Source organism: Ranitomeya variabilis, chromosome 5, assembly GCF_051348905.1.
Source record: "Ranitomeya variabilis isolate aRanVar5 chromosome 5, aRanVar5.hap1, whole genome shotgun sequence".
In the NCBI taxonomy this organism is placed as follows: Eukaryota; Metazoa; Chordata; class Amphibia; order Anura; family Dendrobatidae; genus Ranitomeya; species Ranitomeya variabilis.
The window spans coordinates 496,588,481-496,612,914 of NC_135236.1; the positions used below are offsets into that span (position 1 = coordinate 496,588,481).

At 41.0% G+C, this 24,434-nt stretch overlaps 1 protein-coding gene across 1 annotated transcript in view; it reads left to right on the forward strand.

Annotated features, from left to right (window-relative positions):
* STAB2 (stabilin 2) overlaps positions 1-24,434 on the forward strand; it is a 290,752-nt gene that overhangs the window by 260,647 nt on the left and 5,671 nt on the right. Inside the window, exons 60-68 of the mRNA XM_077265634.1 lie at positions 222-363; positions 1,950-2,083; positions 3,222-3,387; positions 4,647-4,753; positions 9,609-9,728; positions 12,943-13,092; positions 15,311-15,421; positions 16,014-16,142; positions 22,901-23,035. Coding sequence (XP_077121749.1) covers positions 222-363; positions 1,950-2,083; positions 3,222-3,387; positions 4,647-4,753; positions 9,609-9,728; positions 12,943-13,092; positions 15,311-15,421; positions 16,014-16,142; positions 22,901-23,035 — 1,194 coding nt within the window. The remainder of the gene's footprint in view (positions 1-221; positions 364-1,949; positions 2,084-3,221; positions 3,388-4,646; positions 4,754-9,608; positions 9,729-12,942; positions 13,093-15,310; positions 15,422-16,013; positions 16,143-22,900; positions 23,036-24,434) is intronic.

Here is a 24,434-nt window from a genome sequence, read left to right on the forward strand (position 1 = left end):
TAGCGGGCGGGGGGGGGGGGGTGATGGACTCCATAGTAAATCCGGGAAAATCTGCAGACGGTTTTGTGCCCTAACCTTTGAAACCATAAATTGATGTTGGACTTGGAGATTATGTGCTTACAGTAAGGTTCTGTCATCTAAATTACGTTTATTTTCTTCAGTATTGCTCAGTATAATTCCATACAGCTACAACACTATTAATCTTGGTTGTTCTTTTCTAGGATAAACGGAAATGCGAGTGTAAAGACCAATATGTAGGTGATGGTGTAGCCTGTGAATTGAAAAGTTTGCCCATTGACCGTTGTCTGCAGGATCACGGGCAGTGTCACACAGATGCAATATGTACTGATTTACACTTTGTAGGTAAGCCCTTGTTATAACATGCAGGGAAACTGGTCACCTATAATAGGATATTAGAATAATTGCCCCTTTTATCTTGAATTTCTCTTTCATGATTGAGAACAGCTTATAATGACAATATTTTGTCAGTTTTGTGATACCAAAAATAATTTGTGCTCCTACACCTAACTGGCACATAAAGGACCCCACTCACAGTAGTGTAAAGTTGTCCGAACCCATCGATATCGACCAAGAGTCTAATTTGTGTGAAAGCCTCCAGAGAGATCATGGCGGGGAAAAGAAGGATCCAGAACAATGAATTTCCAAAGGCCGGTCCTTTTGTTCTTTGGGAGATAAGCCAACAAATAATCATTTGGCCAACAGCTATAAAATGTGTATCGGGTCTAAAGCGTGTATGTGCAATTGGAAATTTAGGAAAATAATAGTCTGGCAGATAAGATAGTGTGTGCTGCTGATAATGTAAATGACTCTGAAATTAGAATTTACAGGAGTTGTCTATAAAAACAGCCATGTCTGTCCTTGAGCTGAGGGCAAAATAGCATGCCAGGTACAGCTGTGAGCAGGTTGCGTGATGCAGTGATGGACAAGAGACAGAGCAAGGGTTAACAAATTTACTGAACACAGGGATACTCCACGCAGGAAGGTAAAAAGTTAAATGGGGACAAAATAAGCAGTTCGGATGTAAAAGAATATACTGGTTGAAGGAACAATGCATATAGAAGGGGTAATAGTTCTGATAGGGTTAACTTATCCAGTCAGTCGGTTTTCAGGCTGTGGGGGTTGCAAGGCAAGCAGTGGCACCAACAACGGCTGGCGAGGGGTTGGTCCGGTGAAGTCCTGTAGATGGCGATGATCCGTCTTCTGGCGGCAGCGGTTAGTCTTTGTTATCCTCCACTGAGCCCCTAGTCCATATACTGATGCGGTAGAGATGGTACGGGCAACAGCAGTGTTTGAGCCTAACGTGGCGTGGCAAATATACACCCGGGGGTCAGGGCGCAGATAACGGTCACACACGCGGTGTCTCTCAGGCGGCTCACGCGCAGTTCTCACGGGCCCGAAGTGTTCGGCGCTTTGCTCTGTCAGGGTCAGCGGGCACACTGCACGTCTCTGTGCAGAGTCTCTGTGGGGGGCCACGGGGATGCTCGGGCCTGCATTGTCGCTGTGCTCGAGGGACGGAGCACTCACTTCTCCCTGCTGCGCGCTGTCTGTTCCCGCCAAGTCTGACCACTTCTGCACGCATTGTGGCCTTTTTAGCTTAGCCACACACCCTGCTCCCAGATGCAAGTCTAGGTCCGGTCCCCTAATCTTTCCCCCGGACAACAAAGATGACAGCCCCAACAGTTCCGGACCCGGCACAGAGCAAGTACCCACGGCCCGGTCCTCCTTCTTACACAGCTTATTAACTAAGGTGTCACTGCTTCTGTAAAAAAAAATTCATATCATGGACAACCCTTCTTAGTATTAATGTAAAAAATATTTAATTATTTTACCCCCAGTTTGCTTAGTGCTTGTCCAAATAATCCGGCAGCTATTTACTGCATATCACAACCCACATTTCCCTCATTACAACAATTATTTTTTCCCCACAGATGCAACAGTGGGAGTGTTTCACTTATCTTCTTCAAAAGGCCAATACAAGTACAATTTCAGTGAGGCCATCCAAGCATGCAAAGATGAAGATGCCACCATGGCTACATATAACCAGTTGTCTTATGCTCAAAAGGTATAACACTAGTAATGAATCATGATTAAAGGTCTCATATTCCAAAGTTTGTGTACAGCTCTAACCAAAAGTTTTGAGACTGACACAAATTTTGGTTTTCACAGTTTGCTGCATCAGCGGTTTTAGATCTTTTCTTCAGATGTTTCTATGGTTAATGAACTACAATTATAAGCATTTCATAAGTTTTTACAGTTTTATTGACAAATACATCAAGTTTTTACAAAGACTCAATAATAACAGTGTTGTCCATTATTTTTAAAGACTTTTGCAATTGTATCTGACAGCCAGATATCAGCTTCTGGGCCAAATCCTGGCTGATAACAACCTATTCTTCTGTAATCACAGTGCTTGCAGATTATCACAGTTTCTATGTTTCGGTTTCTCCACCCGCTTTTTGAGGATTGACCAAATGTTGTCAAAGGGATTGAGATATGGAGAGTTTCTTGGACAAAAAATTTCAATATTTTGTTCACTAAGTCAGTTAGTTATCACTTTTGCCTTGTGACATGGTGCTCCAAGTGGAAAAAAGCATTGTTCATAACAAAATTGCTCCTAGATTTTTGGTCAGGAAAATCCCCAGATCTCAATAACATTGAGAACTTGTGGATAATCCTGATAAAGCGGCAGGACAAGCAAAAATATAGAAATTATGATAAACTCCAAGCATTGACTAGACAACAATGAGTTGTCGTCAGCCAGGATTTGGTCTAAAAGCTGATATCCACTATTCCCGAGGGATTTGCAGAAATTTGTAAAAATAAGTGTCAGCACTGAAAATATTTAGTCTTTGCATAAACTTGATGCATTTGTCAATGCAATCTTATGAAATACTTATAATTGCCCTTCAGTAACCACAGAAACAACTGGCTAAAACATCTAAAAAACTGAAGCAGGAAACTTTGCGAAAACCAACATTTGTATCAGTCTCAAAACTTTTGTCTACAACTATGTACATTTTATATTAATTTTTATTGCAGTATTCTGTATTTTTGATATGAATTGGAAGTACAAAGTTTCAAGTACACACTCCATATGTGCAGCTATCATTATTCACATAGATTCATTTTGGATACTTATTTTCATTCTGACTGACGCTAAAATAGTCCCATTCATTGTCCTGGTATGTTATTTCATGTAGGCCAATTACCATTTATGTTCAGTGGGATGGTTAGTTGGAGGAAGAGCGGGCTATCCAACAGCATACTCAAGCCCAAACTGTGGAGCTGGACATGTAGGGATTGTGGATTACGGGATTCGGCCCAACATGTCTGAGACCTGGGATGTTTTCTGTTATAGAGTCAAAGGTAAAGTTTTCTCAAAAATACCATGCAATTGTGCATTACATTACTATTCTGATTCTTCAAGGCAGTATGAGTCTCTAAATCCTTAGCCATCAATCCCTTAGATAACTGTATGATTGTTGTACTCACATGCCAGGCTTCCTCAGACTGTGCCAACTCAGCCGTACTGACTTGTAATAAGAGTCCAGGAGAAACAGAGTTGATATTCTCTGAAATCTTGTATTAAGTACAATGCAGCAGGTGGAAAGAGTAATCCGAAACAGAGAAATATACATGTGCATCCAAAGATGGCTACAGCAAACCGATAATGAAGAAGGGAGGGGCAAGGGCTAACATCATCAACTACAGGAGAGACAAAGGGACAAACTTAGAGGGCAGAGCTTTTCCATAGCAACAACAGAATGCAATGCATTATTATTATTATTATTTATTTATATAGCACCCTTAATTCCATGGTGCTGTACATGAGAAAGGAGTTACATACAGGGTTATAGATATCGTTTACGGTAAACACGTTTACAGTGACAGACTGGTACAGAGGGGAGAGGACCCTGTCCTTGCGGACTTACATTCTATGGGGCATAACATAGAAATACATAACAAGTTGTTCCCATTCATGGGACACAACAATTACCAAGATCTTACGTTCGTATGATACTCTTTAAGTAAAAGTCAATGATTCACTGTAAATATCAGTGAATGCAGAGTTTGTAATTGTAGGCAGAAATCAGCATATTATGCCACCAATATTATATTCCTGGCCCCCTTACAACAGTACCAAATTTACCACCCCCCATTTATATGACAAAAACAATATACAGTGGGTGAAATAAGCATTGAACAAGTCATCAATTTTCTAAGTAAATCAATTTCTAAAGGTGCTATTAACATGAAATTCTCCCCAAATGTCAGCAACAACTCATCCAGTCCACAGAGGAAAAGAAATCAAACCATAGATGTCCTTAAATTAAGTTGTGTATTATTGAGAAATAACACAAGGGAAAAGCATTGAACAAATGAACAAAGAGAGGTGCAAAAAGCCTTGAAAGTCATGACGCCAGCTGAAATCTATGAGAAATTTGAAAGCAATCCTGAACATGCAATAGACTTGTTTTTTGTAATTAAAGGTTACACATACATGCTAGTGAATAGATACTACTATAGGTATCATGGTAGCAAATCAAAGCTGATAATGCTAGTATTAATATTCCCTTGTCGTTTCTTTGCCTTTTTATGAAATACATATTTTTGCTATCCTGTAGATGTACAGTGCACTTGCAAACCTGGCTATATAGGAGATGGCTACACCTGCAATGGGAACCTGCTCCAAGTCCTAACCACTTTCCCTGAATTTTCAAACTTTGCATTGGTATGTTAAAAATCAGCATAGAATATTGTCTTCCATTTTGTAGATGCAGTCATAGCTACCACAATATACATAGACCTTTATTGGGAATTAAAAATTAGAAATAATGTCTGATGTATGTCTATATACAGGGCTGGCATTAGGGAGAACAAGGCATACAGCAAAAGGAACACTGACAATAGCATTATCAGTGAAGTGTCTGATGAGAAGACTTCTTCAGGACCTTTGGTGAAATCATGATCATTTGACCATGTTCTAACCACAGGTCTTGTACTCTGCGAGACTTCAGCACCATTGGTGACATCACGAGCACGTGACCAGTTATGTCACTGGGATGTCACCACTGGCCAAGTCCTCTGCAGGAGTCATAAGGACTGGAGAGAAGATATACACACGGACTTACCACCAGTCTATGTGTCTGTGTGTTTGTCTCTATCTGTCTCTGTCTGTGTGTGGCAGTCTGTGTGTGTGTCTCTGAGTGTTTGGTTGAGCTTAGAATGAATGGGCTCCTCATAGGTCCTCTCTGCAGCCCCTACAGATGGATATTTGTTGATGAATGTTCTTCAATTACTAGTCTTAACCCCCTTCAGGACCTTTGTTGTACATTTAAGTCATATGTTATGTCCCTGCACTTGATGCGGGCTAACACTCCAAGCCTGCATCTTTCCTGGCCGATGATGGCTCTTTTAAACAGACATCATGTGCCTCTAACAGCTCCAGGTGGAGTGCACAACTGTTAACCTGTTAAATGCCGCTGTCAATCTCTGACAGCGGCATTTAACACACGCCAGCAGGGATTGCATTGTTCCTTCCACCCATCAGTATGCTCGGGTCTGATGAGGACCACCGTGCTCGTCATTGCGATTCTACTGTGAACGCCGGCTTATGGCTGGTGTTCATAAGAGATCGTCATTTCTGCTATACATAACAGTGCTGATGCAATGCTATTTATAGCTCAAGTGCTCAGATGATTGCAGCTTCAAGTTCCTTAAAGGATGATTAAATACCGTAAGAAAAAAAAAAAGGGGGTTTAAAGATATGACAAAAAACACAAAAGTTCAAATCACTTTCCTTTATGCCCCATTAAATATAAAACAATTAAAAAAAAAATTTAAAACACATATCTTTGGCATCACTGCGTTCGGAAATGTCCGATTTATCAAAGTATAAAATAAAATAATCAGATTGGTAAACGTCGTAAAGAGAAAAAAAAATAAAAACGTTAGAATTATGTTTTTTTGGTCACCACAACATTTCAATAAAATACATTAAGAGGCAAATGAAAACATCATATCTACATCTATCCTAAAATGATATCAGTAAAAACATCAGTTCAGGGCACAAAATGTAATCCCTCACACAGCCCCATATCCCGAAAAATGAAAATGTTACTGATCTCGGCAAATGGCGGCAAAAGAAAAATATGTATTTTTTTTTTACGAATTTCCACATTTTTTTCACCACTTACCAAACATGCATAATTTTTTTTTTTGATCCGAGTACTCGTATTGCCCAGTCAGTTTTACCATATAGTGAGCATGGTAAATAAGTCCCCAAAGTAATTGTGGAATTGTGTTTTTTTTTTGCAATTTCAACACACTTGTAAATTTGCTTTCCAATTTTCCAGTACACTATGTGGTAGAATGAAAGGTGGCATTCAAAAGTACAACTTGTCTCGCAAAAAACAGGCCCTCGTAAGGCTATGTGGATGGAAAAATAAAGCTATGGCTCATGGAAGAAGAGGATGAAAAAAACAAACGAAAAAAATGGAAAATCGCCTGAGGTTAAAGGGATTAAAATTCTTGTTCTAGCCATGTAATAGCAGCATTAGCGCACCCTGCAGGCATCATTCTGCAGGCTTTAAGTTCAACATTTCCACTGGTGACTAATGCTACCTTCACATTTGCGGTCGGCGCCGCAGCGTCGGGCGCCGCAGCGTCGCCGCATGCGTCATGCGCCCCTATATTTAACATGGGGGCGCATGGACATGCGTCGCACTTGCGTTTTGCGCCGCATGCGTCCCTGCGGCGCCCGCGTCCGGGCGCAGAGGACGCAGCAAGTTGCATTTTTGCTGCGTCCAAAATCAATGAAAAAAAGGACGCATGCGGCGCAAAACGCAGCGTTGTGCATGCGTTTTGCTGCATTTTTGTTTGCGTTGTGCGTTGCGGCGCCGACGCTGCGGCGCACAACGCAAATGTGAACGTAGCCTAACCTAGTGATTCCTCAACAACAAAAGACAGAAAGTGTTGTCATAGGGATTTGGGAACACCAGGATTGTGCTTAATATTTCAAATTGAAATCTTTTTTAAGTAATATAGACTTTGGTATGAAGTGTATAGGAGCTCTTTGTTAAAAATTAAATTTATGTAGATGATCCTATGAAAACATTTTCTTTGCTCTCCAGTTTGTAAAACCTAGTTTACTAAACATTTTGAGGTAATTCTTAATATAAGGAGTCCTGTGTTCATAATCCTCATCTCTTGGTCAGAGTATAAGTGGTTATAGTGAGCGTCTCTCTGGAGGACCTGTCCTGTATGACACAGACAGCCCAATGATGTGAATGGGTGTGTGTGTATGTATGAGTATCTGTATGTGCATATATATATATATATATATATATATATATATATATATATATATATATATATATATATATATATATATATGGCCAAAAGTGTTGGCACCCTTGAAATTATTCCAGAAAATGAAGTATTTCTCCCAGAAAATTATTGCAATTACACATGTTTTGTTATACCCATGTCTATTTCCTTGGTGTGTTTTGGAACAACAGAAAAAAAATGAAAATTGAACATAATTTCACAAAAATCCCAAAAAATGAGCTGGACAAAATTGTTAGCACCTTTCTAAAATTGTGGTTAAACAACTTTGTTTCAAGCATGTGACGCTTGCTCAACATTACCTATTGCAAGTAACAGGTGTAAGCAATATGAAAATCGCACCTGAAACCAGATAAAAAGGGGAGACGTTGACTCTTTGCATTGGGTTGTCTGTATGTGCCACACTGAGCATGGACAACAGACAGATGAGAAAAGAATTGTCTGAGGACCATAATTGTTGAACAATATCAACAATCTCAAGGTTACAAGTCCATCTCCAGAGATCTTTATGTTCCTTTGTTCACAGTGCCCAACATAATCAAGAAGTTTACAACCCACAGCACTGTAGCTAATCTCCCTGGATGCGGATGGCAGAAAAAAATTGATGAACGGTTGCAATTAAAGATAGTCCGGATGGTGACTAAGCAGCCCCAATAAAGTTCCAATGAAATTCGAACTGTCCTGCAACTTCAGAGTGCATCTGTGTTAAGCTAACGCAAAATATCCATCGTCATTTGAATTAAATGAAATGCTATGGCAGGAGACCCAGGAGGACCCCACTGTTGACACACAGACATTAAAAAGCTAGACTGCAATTTGCCAAAATGTACGTGAATAAGCCAAAATCCTTCTGGGAAAGTGTCTTGTGGACTAATGAGACCAAGATAGAGCTTTTTGGTTTAGCACATGATTTTATTGTGCACCGAAAATGGAGTGAGGCCTACAAAGAAAAGAACACAGTACCTACAGTCAAATATGGTAGAGATTCAAAGTTGTTTTTGGGTTGTCTTGCTTCCTTTTGCACTGGGTGCATTGACTGTCTGCAAGGCATCATGAAATCTGAAGACTACCAAAGGATTTTGGGTCGCAATGTAACGCCCAGTGTCAGGAATCTGGGTTTGCGTCGTAGATCACGGGTCTTCCAGCAGGACAGTGACCCCAGACATACTTCAAGAAGCACCCAGAAACGGATGGAAACAGAGCGCTGGAGAGTTCTGAAGTGGCCAGCAATGAGTCCGGATCTGAATCCCATTGAGCACCTGTGGAGAGATCTTAAAATTGCTTTTGGGAGAAGGCGCCCTTCAAATAAGAGACTTGGAGCAGTTTGCAAAAGAAGAGTGGTCCAAAATTCCAGTTGAGACGTGTAAGAAGCTTGTGGATAGCTATAGAAAGTGATTGACTGCAGTTATCTATTCCAAAGGGTGTGCAACCATATATTAAGCTGAGGGTGCCGACAATTTTGTCCGGACCATTTTGGGGGTTTTGTGTGAAATTAAGTCCAACTTACCTTTTTTTTCTCCGTTTTTTTTTTTTTTGTGTGTTGTTCCAATACATACAAAGGAAATAAGCATGTGTATGATAAAATATGTGTAATTGCAATAATATTCTGGGAGAAATACTTCACTTTCTGGAACAATTTCAAGGGTGTCAACACTTTAGGTCTTGCTTTTATAGACATATGTGGGTGTAACGTACTGTGCGTGTATCACTCACATTTACAAATACTCGCATTGCAGACGAGGTGTAAAAATATCAACAATTGCCCAATGAGTGCGCAAAATGCTGCTCATTCATCAGGTGATTGGAAAATATGGTGGACAAAACTAATTGTTCTCAGCAGCACACCGCCCTGGTGTAAACTGCAGATGTGCTGCCCATAACATGATGTATATGGGGACAGACTGATCTACTAGTGATTGTTCTGTGCCATCGATCTTCATCAGCCTCTCTAAAGAAGTCGGCAAACAAGAGCCAAACCACTTCAATCGATCAATAGCGCTCATTTATTGGTTTGAGCTCAGTGCATGTAAATGTTTGCGTGTGATGGAGCAACATGTTAGCATTTGGGCCCCCACTTTAAACATTTGCCCAGGACCCCACTTGTCTAAAACCGACCCTGTCTATACTGTATATCTCCAGTTATTCTTGAAGGCATTTTCCAGTAATGCTATGTGATTACAGATACAATGTGATCACAGGTATTCGCTGAATATTCACATGGTCTTATCCTCTATCCACAGAAAATTTTCAAATATTCCAATACTTCAGCAAAAGGCAAAGAATTTATTAGTTATCTCACTGACTTGTCCATACAAGCTACACTTTTTGCACCGAGTAATGATGGCATTAATGAGAATGTGGTAAGTGACATCATTTGTTATGACCAATTAAAAGCAAGAGCACATGTAGGGGTTCCTTGGCAAGATATGTACCCTGGATGACTGGGGGAGGGGGACACAGCAAACCACGCTGACTTGGCTATAGTTTTTACATGCATGACAAAGGCATCTTATTGAATATTTAATAAGGACAACAATAAAGGCCCCGTCACACATAGCGAGATCGCTAGCGAGATCGCTGCTGAGTCACAAGTTTTGTGACGCAACAGCGACCTCAGTAGCGATCTCGCTATGTGTGACACGTACCAGCGACCAGGCCCCTGCTGTGAGATCGCTGGTCGTGTCGGAATGGCCTGGACCTTTTTTTGGTCGTTGAGGTCCCGCTGACATCGCTGAATCGGTGTGTGTGACACCGATCCAGCGATGTCTTCACTGGTAACCAGGGTAAACATCGGGTTACTAAGCGCAGGGCCGCGCTTAGTAACCCGATGTTTACCCTGGTTACCATCGTAAATGTTAAAAAAAAAAAAAACAGTACATACTCACCATCTGATGTCCGTCAGGTCCCTTGCCGTCTGCTTCCTGCTCTGACTGAGTGCCGCCGTACAGTGAGAGCAGATCACAGCAGTGACGTCACCGCTGCGCTCTGCTCTCACTGTATGGCGGCACTCAGTCAGAGCAGGAAGCAGACGGCAAGGGACCTGACGGACATCAGATGGTGAGTATGTACTGTTTTTTTTTTTTTTACATTTACGCTGGTAACCAGGGTAAACATCGGGTTACTAAGCGCGGCCCTGCGCTTAGTAACCCGATGTTTACCCTCGTTACCCGGGTGCTGCAGGGGGACTTCGGCATCGTTGAAGACAGTTTCAACGATGCCGAAGTCGTTCCCCTGATCGTTGGTCGCTGGAGAGAGCTGTCTGTGTGACAGCTCCCCAGCGACCACACAGCGACGCTGCAGCGATCAGCATCGTTGTCTGTATCGCTGCAGCGTCGCTGTGTGTGACGGGGCCTTAAATGTAAAGCATAACTTAAAGGGAATCCGTCAGCAGGTTTTTGAAATGTTATCTGAGGACAGCATGAGGTAGGGGATAAACACAGATTTTAACGATGTGCCACAAGTGACGCTGTATGCGGTTTACTTACACTGAGGGTTTTATCACCTGGTGATAATCATTGCCTGGACTACAGCAGGGCCTCGTCCTGTGATAAGCAGTTCACTGTCTATATAGACTATGTAAATCAGAGCTTAGGTTAGCTTTTCAGCTCTGCTACATTTTAAATCTAAGAACTCTGATTGTGTCAGAACCGCTTAACCCAGTAAAGTAACTGATACATCGTTGGATTCAGGGTCTCTTGATCTACATCTGGCTGTTCTCAGATGAGGTAGCAAAAACCTGGTGACAAATTCCCTTTAAACGGAACTTGACAGCAATACACCCTGCCTGAACCACAGGCAGCACAGCCAAGTGTGTTTTACTATGAAACACTGTGTAATTTGTGAGAGCAGCATACTTTATAAGCCATATGGGGAACAAGCCAAATGACTTACCACTCGAAAAGGTCAGTCTTTGGTGGCTTCTCCCTGCCCACTGCCAGTGACTGACAGGTCTCTCCCTATACATGCATGCAGGGAGAGACCCATCGCTTTTGGGGGTGGCTGACTGGCCTTTCTGACTAGTCTCCCATGCAGCTCGGCCCCCAGTGGCTTTGTGTTGTTGCTCTCTAAAATGCTGCACTGTTTCAGAGTCAGTCATACTTGGCTGAAAACATAAAGTCAGTGTGTGATATATGCAGCCTGTGGTTCGGGCAGCATGTGCTATGGGGTTGTCTATAAGTTACGTGAGTTCTTAGAATAAGCGCTCATGTGCCTACACTAGGGTTAAAAAGGTTAACATGAGGCCCATCAGTGTCTGAGTGCAACAACCGGCACAGAATGCTGACCAACTGTCCCCGGTGTCGGCAGCGGCCTGACCTGCTCAGTTATGGAGCTGCGCACTTTCATCGAATGTATACCGTCCATGGCCGGATACTGCACATCCCCCGCTTATTCAATGCATAGGGGGTGGATGTGCAGTACCAGGCTGCGGCCAATATTCTGACCACATAGCTGAGTAGTTTCGGTCGCTGCCAACACCAGGGACAGCTCATCACTGGGGGCGCCTAGTGTCGCACCCCCGTCGTTCAGACATTGATGGATAGGCCATCAATGTTAAAGTCCCAGACAACCCCTTTAACATTATTTGTGGCCATTATATGACTTGTGTCCTCTATTTTTCATCGTTTTTCCCCCTCTGTAACATCCATATCGAATTGTACGTTTTCTCGGAGCTCAGCTGCAGATTGACTCAATGTTTCCCATGCACAGCACACAGAGAGAGGGCAGTATGATCTCCTCTTCTCTGTCATACACATAGATACAGCAGCAGAATGGAGGACAATATATTGTAGTACAACAGTATTAAACAGTATTTGGTGAACGCAGCTCTGGGCTGAAATAGGAGAATACTTATCGGAAACAGTGTCTCTGTCTCTCCCTCCGGAAGCTTTCTCCTTCTCCCCTGTCCATAGACTTCTGTGAACTGTAACCTGATTCCTCACTGTGCCGCCTACATACAGATTTTATCAGTAAAGTGAATGATCAGTGCAAGACACAGGGAAGGAGTCTGATGAGGGCAGAAAGAATATTACAAAGTTTGCTATCTTTTCTTGTACTATTGATTTATTGGAAAAAAATGAAGTTTAGTCATTCTATAAGAATGGCTACTTTCCAAGCTATAAAATAGTAATACATTAATAAATCAGACGTTAGATAAGTCGCTAGTATTGCCTTATGTTTATTTTTCCTATCTAGATATTTGCAATGTTTTCAGCTCTTTCCACTTGTCGTGGATATTTTAGTAAAAGTGACATTACAGGTACATTGGTTGCCTCCTTTTAATTATGCTTCTTAGGAACTAAATGTAAAATGTTCTTACTGTTAGCTAATTTTTGGAATTGTGAATCCGTAAACTAAGTGATAATTTACCAAGAAGCGACCATAATTCAAATATATATAATAATCCTCAAACTGTGGAAACTGGTTTAATTTCCACTTCACTGATATTTATGGCAAATTTTGGGTGTTAGGGTGAAATTCTTTCTAAAACCTCACAGATTTTCGTATTGGTGATAGATTAGAGAATGACAATAAGTCACAATTATTGTAACTTTCCTGCTTTCTTTATTTTCAAAGACGCTCTCGGGACGTGACATTGAATATCATACTGCCAATGTCAGCACGGTATTCATCAATGACCTCACCAATGGAACATTACTCCAGACCAGGATCGGCAACAAGCTACTTGTTTCTTTTGAAGAAACCTCGTCAGACACAGAAAACAACGTGAGATATCAATATAATAATATAATCAGCAGGTTACATCTCTTTTCTGTGACTATTATGAGTTTATTTTACATTTCTGGCTATAAAATATGCCAGGGAAGTTGGGACTAGGTTTACAGAAGAGGGTGGATGTGGTGCAGGGGCAGGGCCGTGTGGCATTGACCCCATCCGCCTCCAACTCACTGGTGCTATAGCAGTTGCGTGGTCTGTCTCCATTGGAGGAATGCCACTGGAGACTTCTATGAAAGTAAAGTGGGGATCCGTTCTTTGGTAACACGGATGATGCTGATAATATACAGATATTTGGTAATACTATCTGCAGCAGAGAGGATTACTATTTAGGTAACTTTTATTCCTTGCAATAGAGTAAATACTAAAAAACAACACAATGGGATCAATCCAATAATGTTGTTATACAGAATTCTGGAGTAAACACTTAAATAACTTAGCAGTTGCACAAAAATATAACAGCTCTTGGTGTTTACACCCCAGTCCCGACCAGCTTCACCATTAAGAGTGAGCATGGAGGGAAAATGGGCCTGACGAGGCGTCAAATTTATAAGTTACGTCACAAAGGTGGTGCCCCCCGCTGGCCTACATTTCTGGGGACGGCGCATGCTGAATATCAGATGTGGCTGATTCTCATTTTCCTTTCGTGGGCTTAGTAAAATGAGTCAGGCACTGCAGCACATTTAACAATTGTTTCTGATAAAAAAAATAATAAGAATTAGATACTAAATAACCTTGAAGCCATCATCAGAAAATGTGTTATTGATTAAATAATGTTTTTGTGTTAAAGGGAACCTGTCTCCAGGTTTGACCGATTAGAGATACACCCATCACCTTTCAGGGCTGATATACAACATTCTATAATGCTGTATATCTGCCCCCAACCCGACCTGTAAAAATAACTTTTATTATACTCAACTTAAACTACCGGTTTGATGGGCGTCGCTGGTCTTGGTCTGGTGCCTCCCTTCTTCTTGCGATGCCACCCTCCTGCTTACTTCGTGTGGATGACGCGCCTCCTCAGCACCACGCTTACGCAGGCATACTTCTCTGCCCTGCTGAGGGCAGAGCAAAGTACTGCAGTGCGCAGGTGCCAGGAAAGGCCAAACAGCCCCGATGCATGCGCCCCGCAGGACTTTGCCCTGCCCTCGACAGGGCAGAGAAGTATGCCTGTGCAGGAGTGCTGTGCCGAGGAAGCTGTGTGGATGTTGAAGGGACTCATTATCCACACGAACCAGCAGGAGGACGAGGATCGTAAGAAGATGGAAGGCGCCGGACCAAGACCATCGACACCCCTTGGACCGGACCTCCCCACCCCGCAGGTGAGTATAATAAAAGTTATTTTTCTTCTCTTGCAGGTCGGGTTGGGGGAAGATATACAGCATTATAGAATGCTTTATATCAGCCCTGAAAAGTGGTGGCCGTATCTCTTATCAGCCAAACCTGGTGACAGGTTCACTTTAAATGTATTTTTTAAAAGGTCTTTTTTATAAATAATACAATCTGCTTAAAAAATAAAAACTTTAAACTCTTGCAATTTTCACACTGGCCACTGGGGCTTTATTTAGATTCATACTTCTTTTTTGTTTCAGGAAACAACACTTGTACATAGCCATAATGGTAACTATGAACGGGAAGGGTGGGGGGAACAGAGGGTTTCAGCAGGGTGAGCTGTGACATCACCTATTGTGAATGGTAGATGCTACATTATCAGCAGTTTATAGAGGTATTTCCTGTGATTGTAATCCTGCTTCTCATAAACAGCCTTGCTGTAAACCCTTCTTGAACGAACAGGGAGTAGGAGTCTAAAAAATAAAGTAAGCGGCCAGTGCGAAAAATGCAAAACTACTATTTTCTTTTAAATAAAGAATGTGATATTAAATAAAAAACACAATCGCTCCAAAATTTTAAAAACAAATGTAACCTAAAAACCAGATTTAAACAGTGGGTCATTTTCTGATGATAGCTTCCCTTTAAAGCAGTTTTACAGGTGTAAAACTAGGCTATTGTATAGTAGGACCTCATTTTCTAAAAGGCCAGTAAGGACAGAAACAAACTTCAATCACACAGTACTACTTAGTGATTTAGAAATGGTATTATTTGGTATATGTGTATAGTGTACATTTTTATGTTGTATCTTGATATAAGAGTATGATTCAGAGGCATTCTATATTAGTTAAAAATTTGTTTTATTGTTTATTCTTTTCAGAATAAAATCAGATATGTTGACGGAAAACGTATAGTACAGGGCAACTACATTGCTTCAAATGGAGTGATACACATGATATCCGGACCTCTAAAAGCTCCTCCTGAGCCATTAGTAAGTATATCTGTAGGTCCAAGTTTACAAGCACAGAGCTGCCACTAGTACAGGAAAAGAAAATACCATTGTTTTATTAGAGGAAGAAAGTCACACTCGCAGCAATAATAAATTAAATCATTTTATTCTGAGATGAAAAAACGGCTGCAGTTAGTGCAACAGGGGATAATGATGTATTTCACAAACCCCATTATTTTAGTTTAGTTTTTTGGATCATTGTACATTGTAAGAACTACCATGGATGTAGCTTCATTTTTCTGGAAAATATTGTCATGTTTTACTAAACGTTACATGACTGAGGGGTTTCACGGTACAATATGGTGCTGTAGGGATTTTGTGAGCCATCAGTCAAGGTCCATACTTGCGGCTTTGCACACCAGTGGTGGACATAGACACAAGAGGGCCATTTGCAGACCAGTAGCTCCTCATAATGCACAATTCCACCTGCTTTGGAGGTAGAGGTGGCCTCCTTACCTCCTGTGTGATGCCACCACCAGTATGTCTGTCCTTGCCTTACACTCATGTAATGACATGTAGTTAAACTTCCTCTTACTTTTCCATCTTCTCATCATGTTCTCTTTGGCTGTACTAGGCTCTACACGCTGGGCATGGAGCGGGAATATTCTTTGGCATTGTCCTCGTCGTTGGATTAGTGGCACTTGCCATATTCGCATATAAGAAGTTCACCAGAAAAGACTTTCAGTTTCAGCAGTTTCATGAGGTAATTGTCAACTAAACTACTGAGCTGATCCGTAGTGCCAAGATCAGAGGAAGCCATAAACCAGATGTCTGTGTGGTTTACTGACCGGAGCACAGCCAGTCTCTCACGTACACATCCTCTAGACTTTAGTCAGACACCACACTGAGCCTATGACCTTTATAATCCCATCCTTTAAATAGTTTTTCTCTTCTTTAACATCAGTTGCTTTGTTGTGCTGACAGCAACAAAACACATGGGAATTTGTGAGTATGTGATATGTGAACAAAAAAAAATCGCTGTGTCCCTCCAGTAAGGGGTGGTATAAAAACTAAAAAAAAGGGTCCATCTATTTATCTATCTGACAGATAGACAGGTGTATTTTTTCACAGATGCACTACATTTATCAATGATTATGCTAAGCGTTAAGCTACATTTTGAGCCAATAAAGGGGATGCGGCCAAAAGCAAAACAAACTTCGATATCTCTTACATAGTATGGTGATAGCTGCTACATAAAGCTTCAGTTAGATGAAGTGGAACTTTATGTGTACAAGTACCCACATTCATTACCTTACCCTCTCCAGTCAGTTATAAGACTTAACCACGAGTAGGCTGGAAAAAGGGCAGAGAGGCTTATGCCCCACGAGTCAGCGGGCCAGCACTGCGCTATTAAGGAGAGTGTGTGTGTTTGTCGGCCCTGCCAAGTCACAGTTAGGCATGGCTGCGTCTGCTAAAGTGCACCCTGCATTACCACTTTCTGCTGGAGAGGAGCTTCAATAAAGCATGTGGGCTGGATGGGAGATAAGCCGTGAGGGTAGGGGGTAAAAACACCCCTAATATGTGTATGCCAGACTGTGTATATCTTTATCTGTTTTTATGAATTTTTGTATATATCTTCAAATATGTATCTGCTTGCATGTATATACACTGCTCAAAAAAAAATAAAGGGAACGCTTAAACAACAGAATATAACTCCAAGTAAATCAAACTTCAGTGAAATCAAACTATCCACTTAGGAAGCCACACTGTTTGACAATCAATTTCACATGCTGTTGTGCAAATGGAATAGACAACAGATGGAAATTATTGGCAATTATCAAGACACTCAATAAAGGAGTGGTTCTGCAGGTGGGGACCACAAACCACATCTCAGTACCAATGCTTTCTGGCTGATGTGTTGGTCACTTTTGAATGTTGGTTGTGTTTTCACACTCATGGTAGCATGAGACCGCCTCATCAGGAGCATGCCCAGGCATTGTAGGGAGATCATACAGGCACGTGGAGGCCACACACACTACTGAGCATCATTTCCTTGCCTTGAGGCATTTCCATTGAAGTTGGATCAGCCTGTAACTTCATTTTCCACTTTGATTTTGAGCATCATTCCAACTCCAGACCTCCGTGGGATATTAGTTGTGATTTACGTTGATCATTTTTAGGTTTTATTGTTCTCAAAACATTTCACTATGTAATGAATAAAGATTTACAACTGGAATATTTCATTCAGTGATATCTAGGATTTTAGTGTTCACTTTATTTTTTTAAACAGTGTATATCTGCATATGATTGTGTGTGTATGTCTGCATCTATGCATGTCTACATTTGCATGTTTGCATGTCTGTGAGTCTCCGTATGTGTGTGAGCGTCTGTTTGTGTCTGCGAGTCTACATATGTGTCCGTATCTGCATATGTGTCTTTGTGCATGTTTGCATGCATGTGTCTGAGCACGTCTGCATGCGCTTTCAAAAGAATATTATACTTCGGTAGAGGGGTAAGAAACTTGGGGAGACAGTATGGCGAGTAAGGGAATGGTTGCGGACACAGTATGGGAAGTGAAGAGCATGTTAACATGCGATTAAATAGTATGTGGAGAGAGTGGGGGAATGGGTGTGGGAAAAGTATGGGGAGCATCTCTGAGGCGACAGTTTGAGAAGTGTGGAATGTCTGAGGAAACTGTATGAGGAGCTGGGGGAGGGCAATGGGTGAGGAAACAATATGAAGAGTGAGAGGGGAATGCGTAAGGAAATAATTTGGTGAGTGGGGTCAAGGAATGTGTGAGGAAACTGTATGTGGAGACTATGGAGGGGAATGGTGTGAGGAGACAGTATGGGGGGAGTGTAAGGTGGCATAGAACAGAGACTGGATAGTGTGGGGTGAAGTATAGAGAGGGGGTAACATGGGGGGACATTGTGAGGGCACAGCAAGGAAGTAGAGAGTATGAGGTGGAGGCTCAGTGGAGAGACTGGGCAGTATATGGAGGACACAGTGTGAGAAGACACTGTGAAGAGGGTGCTCAGCATGGAAAGTGAGGACAGTGTGGAGGGCATGTACCATAAGAGGGGTAGTATGTGGATCATATTTTGTAAAGCGAACACAGTGAGAGGCAATAATTTATTCAGGGGCACAGCATAGGGAAAATATGTTTATTCAGTAGCATTATAATCACAATGCTATTGTTAAGGACACAGTGTTGGAATGTACTGCAGAAGACGGGAAAAGATAAAAAGTCTGAAGAGATGAGCTGTGGATGTGAAAAATCATCATGGCGTCTGAACAAGATGGAGAAGAAAAGAAAGAGAATGTAAATGTTTATTTGTGACACTGCCTGCATCTCATCAGCACTGTGGTTCCTGTATAGTCTGCAGTCTAATGATGACTGTTAACAATGGTAACGAGATGCTGGCAGTTGCTGTCAAAGGGGTTTTCCCACGAACAAAGTTAATTTTAATCAATAGATCTTGGAATAATAATAACTTCCACAATTGGATGTTTAAAAAAAAATGTTCCTGTGCTGAGATAATCTTATAAATGTCCCCCTGCTGGGTACTGTGCAATGGCTGTGTCTGACTGTGCAGGAATATGCAGAAAAAGACTGACCAGCACATCCCTGCTAGTGTGAATAGATGCCAGTTAACATAACAATTCTAAGAAAATATAAAGCTGCACTCTGAATCGTTTAGAATGGTACATCTAGAAAATTTGAACTGCATTACTGCCGTAGAACATTGGTTAAAAAATTGCACGATAAATTTTTGTGAAAAAAAAATAAATGTTCATTTTTTCCTTCCACATTCCAAAAATTCTTGTGAAGCACCTGAAGGGTGAATAAACTTCTTTAATGTGGTTTTGAGCACCTTAACATGGGTGTAGTTTTTAGAATGATGTCACTTTTCAGCATTTTCTGGTATATAGACCCATAAAAGTCATGTAATGTAGTCCCTAAATTTTGTTGAAAAAATGAGAAATCGCTGGTCAACTTTTAACCCTTATAAATTCTTAACACAAGAAGGTGAAAACAGGCTTGGGGGCTAAAGGGGTTAATAATTTAGGTAGGTCAAATATGGTGACAGATTTCCTTTAAGGACATACTGGGAGTTGTACATTCATTTAATACAGTTCTATAAGGGGATGACCTGACCTTACAACTGAGGTTTCATGTACTGACTTTGGTTCAGTTGATGTATTCATGTACTAATGTCTGCATTTGTGTGCATGTCTGTGTATATGCCTGTATATCAGGAATTGTATCTATTTTTGGAAGATGCGTGTATGTAATAGTGTAATGTGGTGTGTAAAAACATTCATGTTTGGGCACATTTACTAAATTTATAAGGGCTTTTCCACATCTGTGTTATGGATTTCCATTTGTCTTTACAAGTTTAGGAACAGACAAGTGAAATTAATCCCTTTGCAAACCTGGAAATAAATATGTCACCATACGGATGTGCCTGTACAGAGCAAGTTCTGGAACTGAACCTGTGCCATACCAGGCAAATGTCTGATGTGATCCATATCCAGCATCTGATCAGATCTCGCTTTGATTGTTGTGGTTTTCAGTATGAAAAAGCCCTTGTCAATCACTTATAGTTGCATTTAGATAGCACATTGGCTGCTACGCTAGATACTGCGTGGCCTGTGTTATTTACTACGTCTCTGTGCTATATACTATGTGGGCTGTGCAATATACTACGTGGGCTGTGCAATATACTACGTGGCTGTGCTATATACTACGTGGCTGTGTTATATACTACGTGGATTGTGTTATATACTACGTGGGCTGTGTTATATACTGCGTGGGCTGTGTTATATACTACGTGGGCTGTGTTATATACTGCATGGGCTGTGTTATATACTACGTGGGCTGTGTTATACAGTTATATGAAAAAGTTTGGGCACCCTATTAATCTTAAGCTTAATGTTTTATAAAAATTGTTTTTTTTTTGCAACAGCTATTTCAGTTTCATATATCTAATAACTGTTGGACACAGTAATGTTTCTGCCTTGAAATGAGGTTTATTGTACTAACAGAAAATGTGCAATCTGCATTCAAACAAAATTTGACAGGTGCATAAGTATGGGCACCCTTATCATTTTCTTGTTTTAAATACTCCTACCTACTTTTTACTGACTTACTAAAGCACTTTTTTTGGTTTTGTAACCTCATTGAGCTTTGAACTTCATAGCCAGGTGTATGCAATCATGAGAAAAGCTACTTAAAGTGGCCACTTGCAAATTGTTCTCCTGTTTCAATCTCCTCTGAAGAGTGGCATCATGGGCTCCTCAAAACAACTGTCAAATGATCTGAAAACAAAGATTATTCAACATAGCTGTTCAGGGGTTGGATACAAAAAGCTGTCTCAGAGATTTAACCTGTCAATTTCCACTGTGAGGAACATAGTAAGGAAATGGAAGAACACAGGTACAGTTCTTGTTAAGGCCAGAAGTGGCAGACCAAGAAAAACATCAGAAAGGCAGAGAAGAAGAATGGTGAGATCAGTCAAGGACAATCCTCAGACCACCTCCAGAGAGCTGCAGCATCAACTTGCTGCAGATGGTGTCACTGTGCATCGGTCAACTATACAGCGCACTGTGTTTTTTTGCCACCATGCATAACGCCTTTTTGTATGACCAAACAACTCAATCTTGGTTTCATCAGTCCACAGGACCTTCTTCCAAAAAGAAATTGGCTTCTCCAAATGTGCTTTTGCATACCTCAGCCGTCTCTGTTTGTGGCGTGCTTGCAGAAACGGCTTCTTTTGCATCACTCTCCCATACAGCTTCTCCTTGTGCAAAGTGCGTTGTATAGTGGACCGATGCATGGTGACACCATCTGCAGCAAGTTGATGCTGCAGCTCTCTGGAGGTGGTCTGAGGATTGCCATTGACTGATCTCACCATTCTTCTTCTCTGCCTTTCTGATGTTTTTCTAGGCCTGCCACTTCTGGCCTTAACAAGAACTGTACCTGTGTTCTTCCATTTCCTTACTATGTTCCTCACAGTGGAAATTGACAGGTTAAATCTCTTAGACAGCTTTTTGTATCCTTCCCCTGAACAACTATGTTGAATAATCTTTGTTTTCAGATCATTTGACAGTTGTTTTGAGGAGCCCATGATGCCACTCTTCAGAGGAGATTCAAACAGGAGAACAACTTGCAAGTGGCCACTTTAAGTAGCTTTTCTCATGATTGCATACACCTGGCTATGAAGTTCAAAGCTCAATGAGGTTACAAAACAAAAAAAAGTACTTTAGTAAGTCAGTAAAAAGTAGGTAGGAGTATTGAAAACAAGAAAATGATAAGGGTGCCCATACTTATGCACCTGTCAAATTTTGTTTGAATGCAGATTGCACATTTTCTGTTAGTACAATAAACCTCATTTCAAGGCAGAAACATTACTGTGTCCAACAGTTATTAGATATATGAAACTGAAATAGCTGTTGCAAAAATTTTTTTTTTTATAAAACATTAAGCTTAAGATTAATAGGGGTGCCCAAACCTTTCCATATAACTGTATACTGCGTGGGCTGTGTTATATACTGCATGGGCTGTGTTATATACTACGTGGTCTGTGTTATATACTGCGTGGGCTGTGCTATATACTACTATACATATTCTAGAATACCAGATGCGTTAGAATTCGGCCACCATCTAGTATATATATTTTATTTTTTTTTAAAGTGGCGTGCAAACGGGCCTACTCTTTAACTTTTGTATTGTTCAGCTTTCATCAAAACAGCTTCTTGTTTGATGAAGTAGGAAAACTGAGAGTAAATGCAATTTTTCTCAATTCACAGACATTTTGCTCTGACATGGTGTTCTGTTCCCATATCTCTGTAGTAAGTTTGATTTTGCTACTGTATGTATGCAGTAAGTTCAGTTCAGGTACTATATCTATGTAGTAAGCTTGGTTCTGCTCCTGTATCAGTGCAGTAAGGTTGGCTGTAACCGTATCTATGTAGTAAGCTCAGTTCCGGTACCATATTTATGCAGTAAGTTTGGTTATGTGCCCATATCTTTGTAGTAAGCTTGGTTCTGCTCCTGTATCGGTGCAGTAAGGTTGGCTGTAACCGTATCTATTTAGTAAGCTCAGTTCCGATACCATATTTATGCAGTAAGCTTGGTTCTGTTCCCATATCTATGTAGTAAGCTTGGTTCTGTTTCCATAGCGATATACCAAGCTCAGTTCTATTCTCATCTGCGTAGTAAATTTTATTCCCATATCCACTGTAGTAAACACGGTTCTACTCTCTTATTTATGCATTAAGCTCCTTTCTGTTCCTGTATGTATGTAGTAATCTCAGTTCTTGTACCATATTTATGCAGTATGCTGGGTTCTGTTCACCCATATTTGCTGTAGTTTCTTGATTACCTCACAGGTCAAAAATTGCCAGCCCTTCAACATAAATCAGTCTGGTTTATCACTCCGATAAAATAAATGATGAAGTAATGTGAATATGCTGGAAATAATGTGTCTGACATGTAACCTCTGTTATGTTTTACAGTATGATGAAAAAGAAACAGTGTCAGATTTTAACAGAGTCCCATCTTCAAACATTGCAAACCCCATGTATGACAGCGTTGAAACCGCCAACGACCCTCCTGAACCATCAAAGGAGCCAACGTTTAATCCATTCTCAGTAAGTTTAGTTTTTTTCCTATTCTGATTTGTAAACGTTAATAACTTTTTATCAAAGTCTATAAACATGTTTATTCAATCATATTCATAGTGGCCATCTTTTGACAGAAGGGTGCAAAAAGATTCTAAATAGATTTTGGCCCCTGATTCATCAAACCATTTAATCTAGAAAGCTGGTGCAAAAGGCTTTAGAAAGAAGAAAAGTTTTGGTGCAACACAGATTTGCGTCAAAATTTGCGACCTTGGCGTTTTTACACCAGTTTCTCCCAGCTCAACTCAAATTGGAGAAGCAGGCGGGGACAGTGCATGGCGATGCCCACATGTCTAACTCAGAATGCTCTGTGGTGTTCCTTATAGTTCTGACTGGAGTAAGATTCATGATGAGGCACATACCACTATTAAGATGCGCTTGATTAAGAGGTCAGCTCTTAAAATGGTACTTTGAGGAGATAATAACAAATGTTGTACTGTCCCTGCCCTATTAAAAAAGTAAAATGCACTGGGCACCTCATCTTTATAGTCTTTAGAACACTTGTAATTCAGTGTGACAGTAGCTGTTCCTCACTGTTCCCCCTCCTGTCACACAGCAGTTCAACTCCACACCCCCTCCTCTGGGACTGACTGCTACTCACAGTGGGGAACTGCACACTGCTGTGTGAAGAAATGCACACTGCTGTGTGACGCAATGTCCCAGATGGGTGGGGGGAGCAGTGAGGAGCAGCTCCTGTCACATGGAATTACAAGTGTTCCAAAGATAATAAAAGTGCACTGGGCATCTCATCTTTATAGTTTGAGGGAAGGAACAGTACAAAATATTTTTCTCTCTCCAAAGTACCACTTTAATCAATTGGGCTACATTCCCACGATGAGCTTTTGGAGTGCTTTTGACCCTGTGTCAAAAATTGCAGCGTCTTACCGTTTCAGCAAAGTGGATGGGATATATAGAAATTTCAGGCCCACTGTGCTTTTAACGCTGCAAAAATTGACCAGCAGTGCGTGTTTGAAATCCGCAGCATGTCCATTTCTCTTGTTGGTACATCCGAATTTTCCTTGTGGATTTTCCCCATACACTTAGGAAATGCATCAAAAAGGTATGTAATCCGCACCTAAGTATAGCAATGAAGTTTTGTCAAAATAAAAAAAGGTAAGTAGGTACATATGTATATATAGGCTTCTCTGTGTCATAGTTACTTAATTTCATGGTGCGATTACATGTCATTCATGTAATAAATATGGATCTAGAATGTTAAGCTTCTGTTGCATAGAACATATCTTTAAAGGGAACCTGCCACCTGAAACAATGCTATTAACCGGCAGATATGGGGTAGTCTGCAGGTTGACAGCAATGTGAACCTGCCTGGCACTTAATTTCCCCTCTGCAGCACAAGTCTAACTTTATT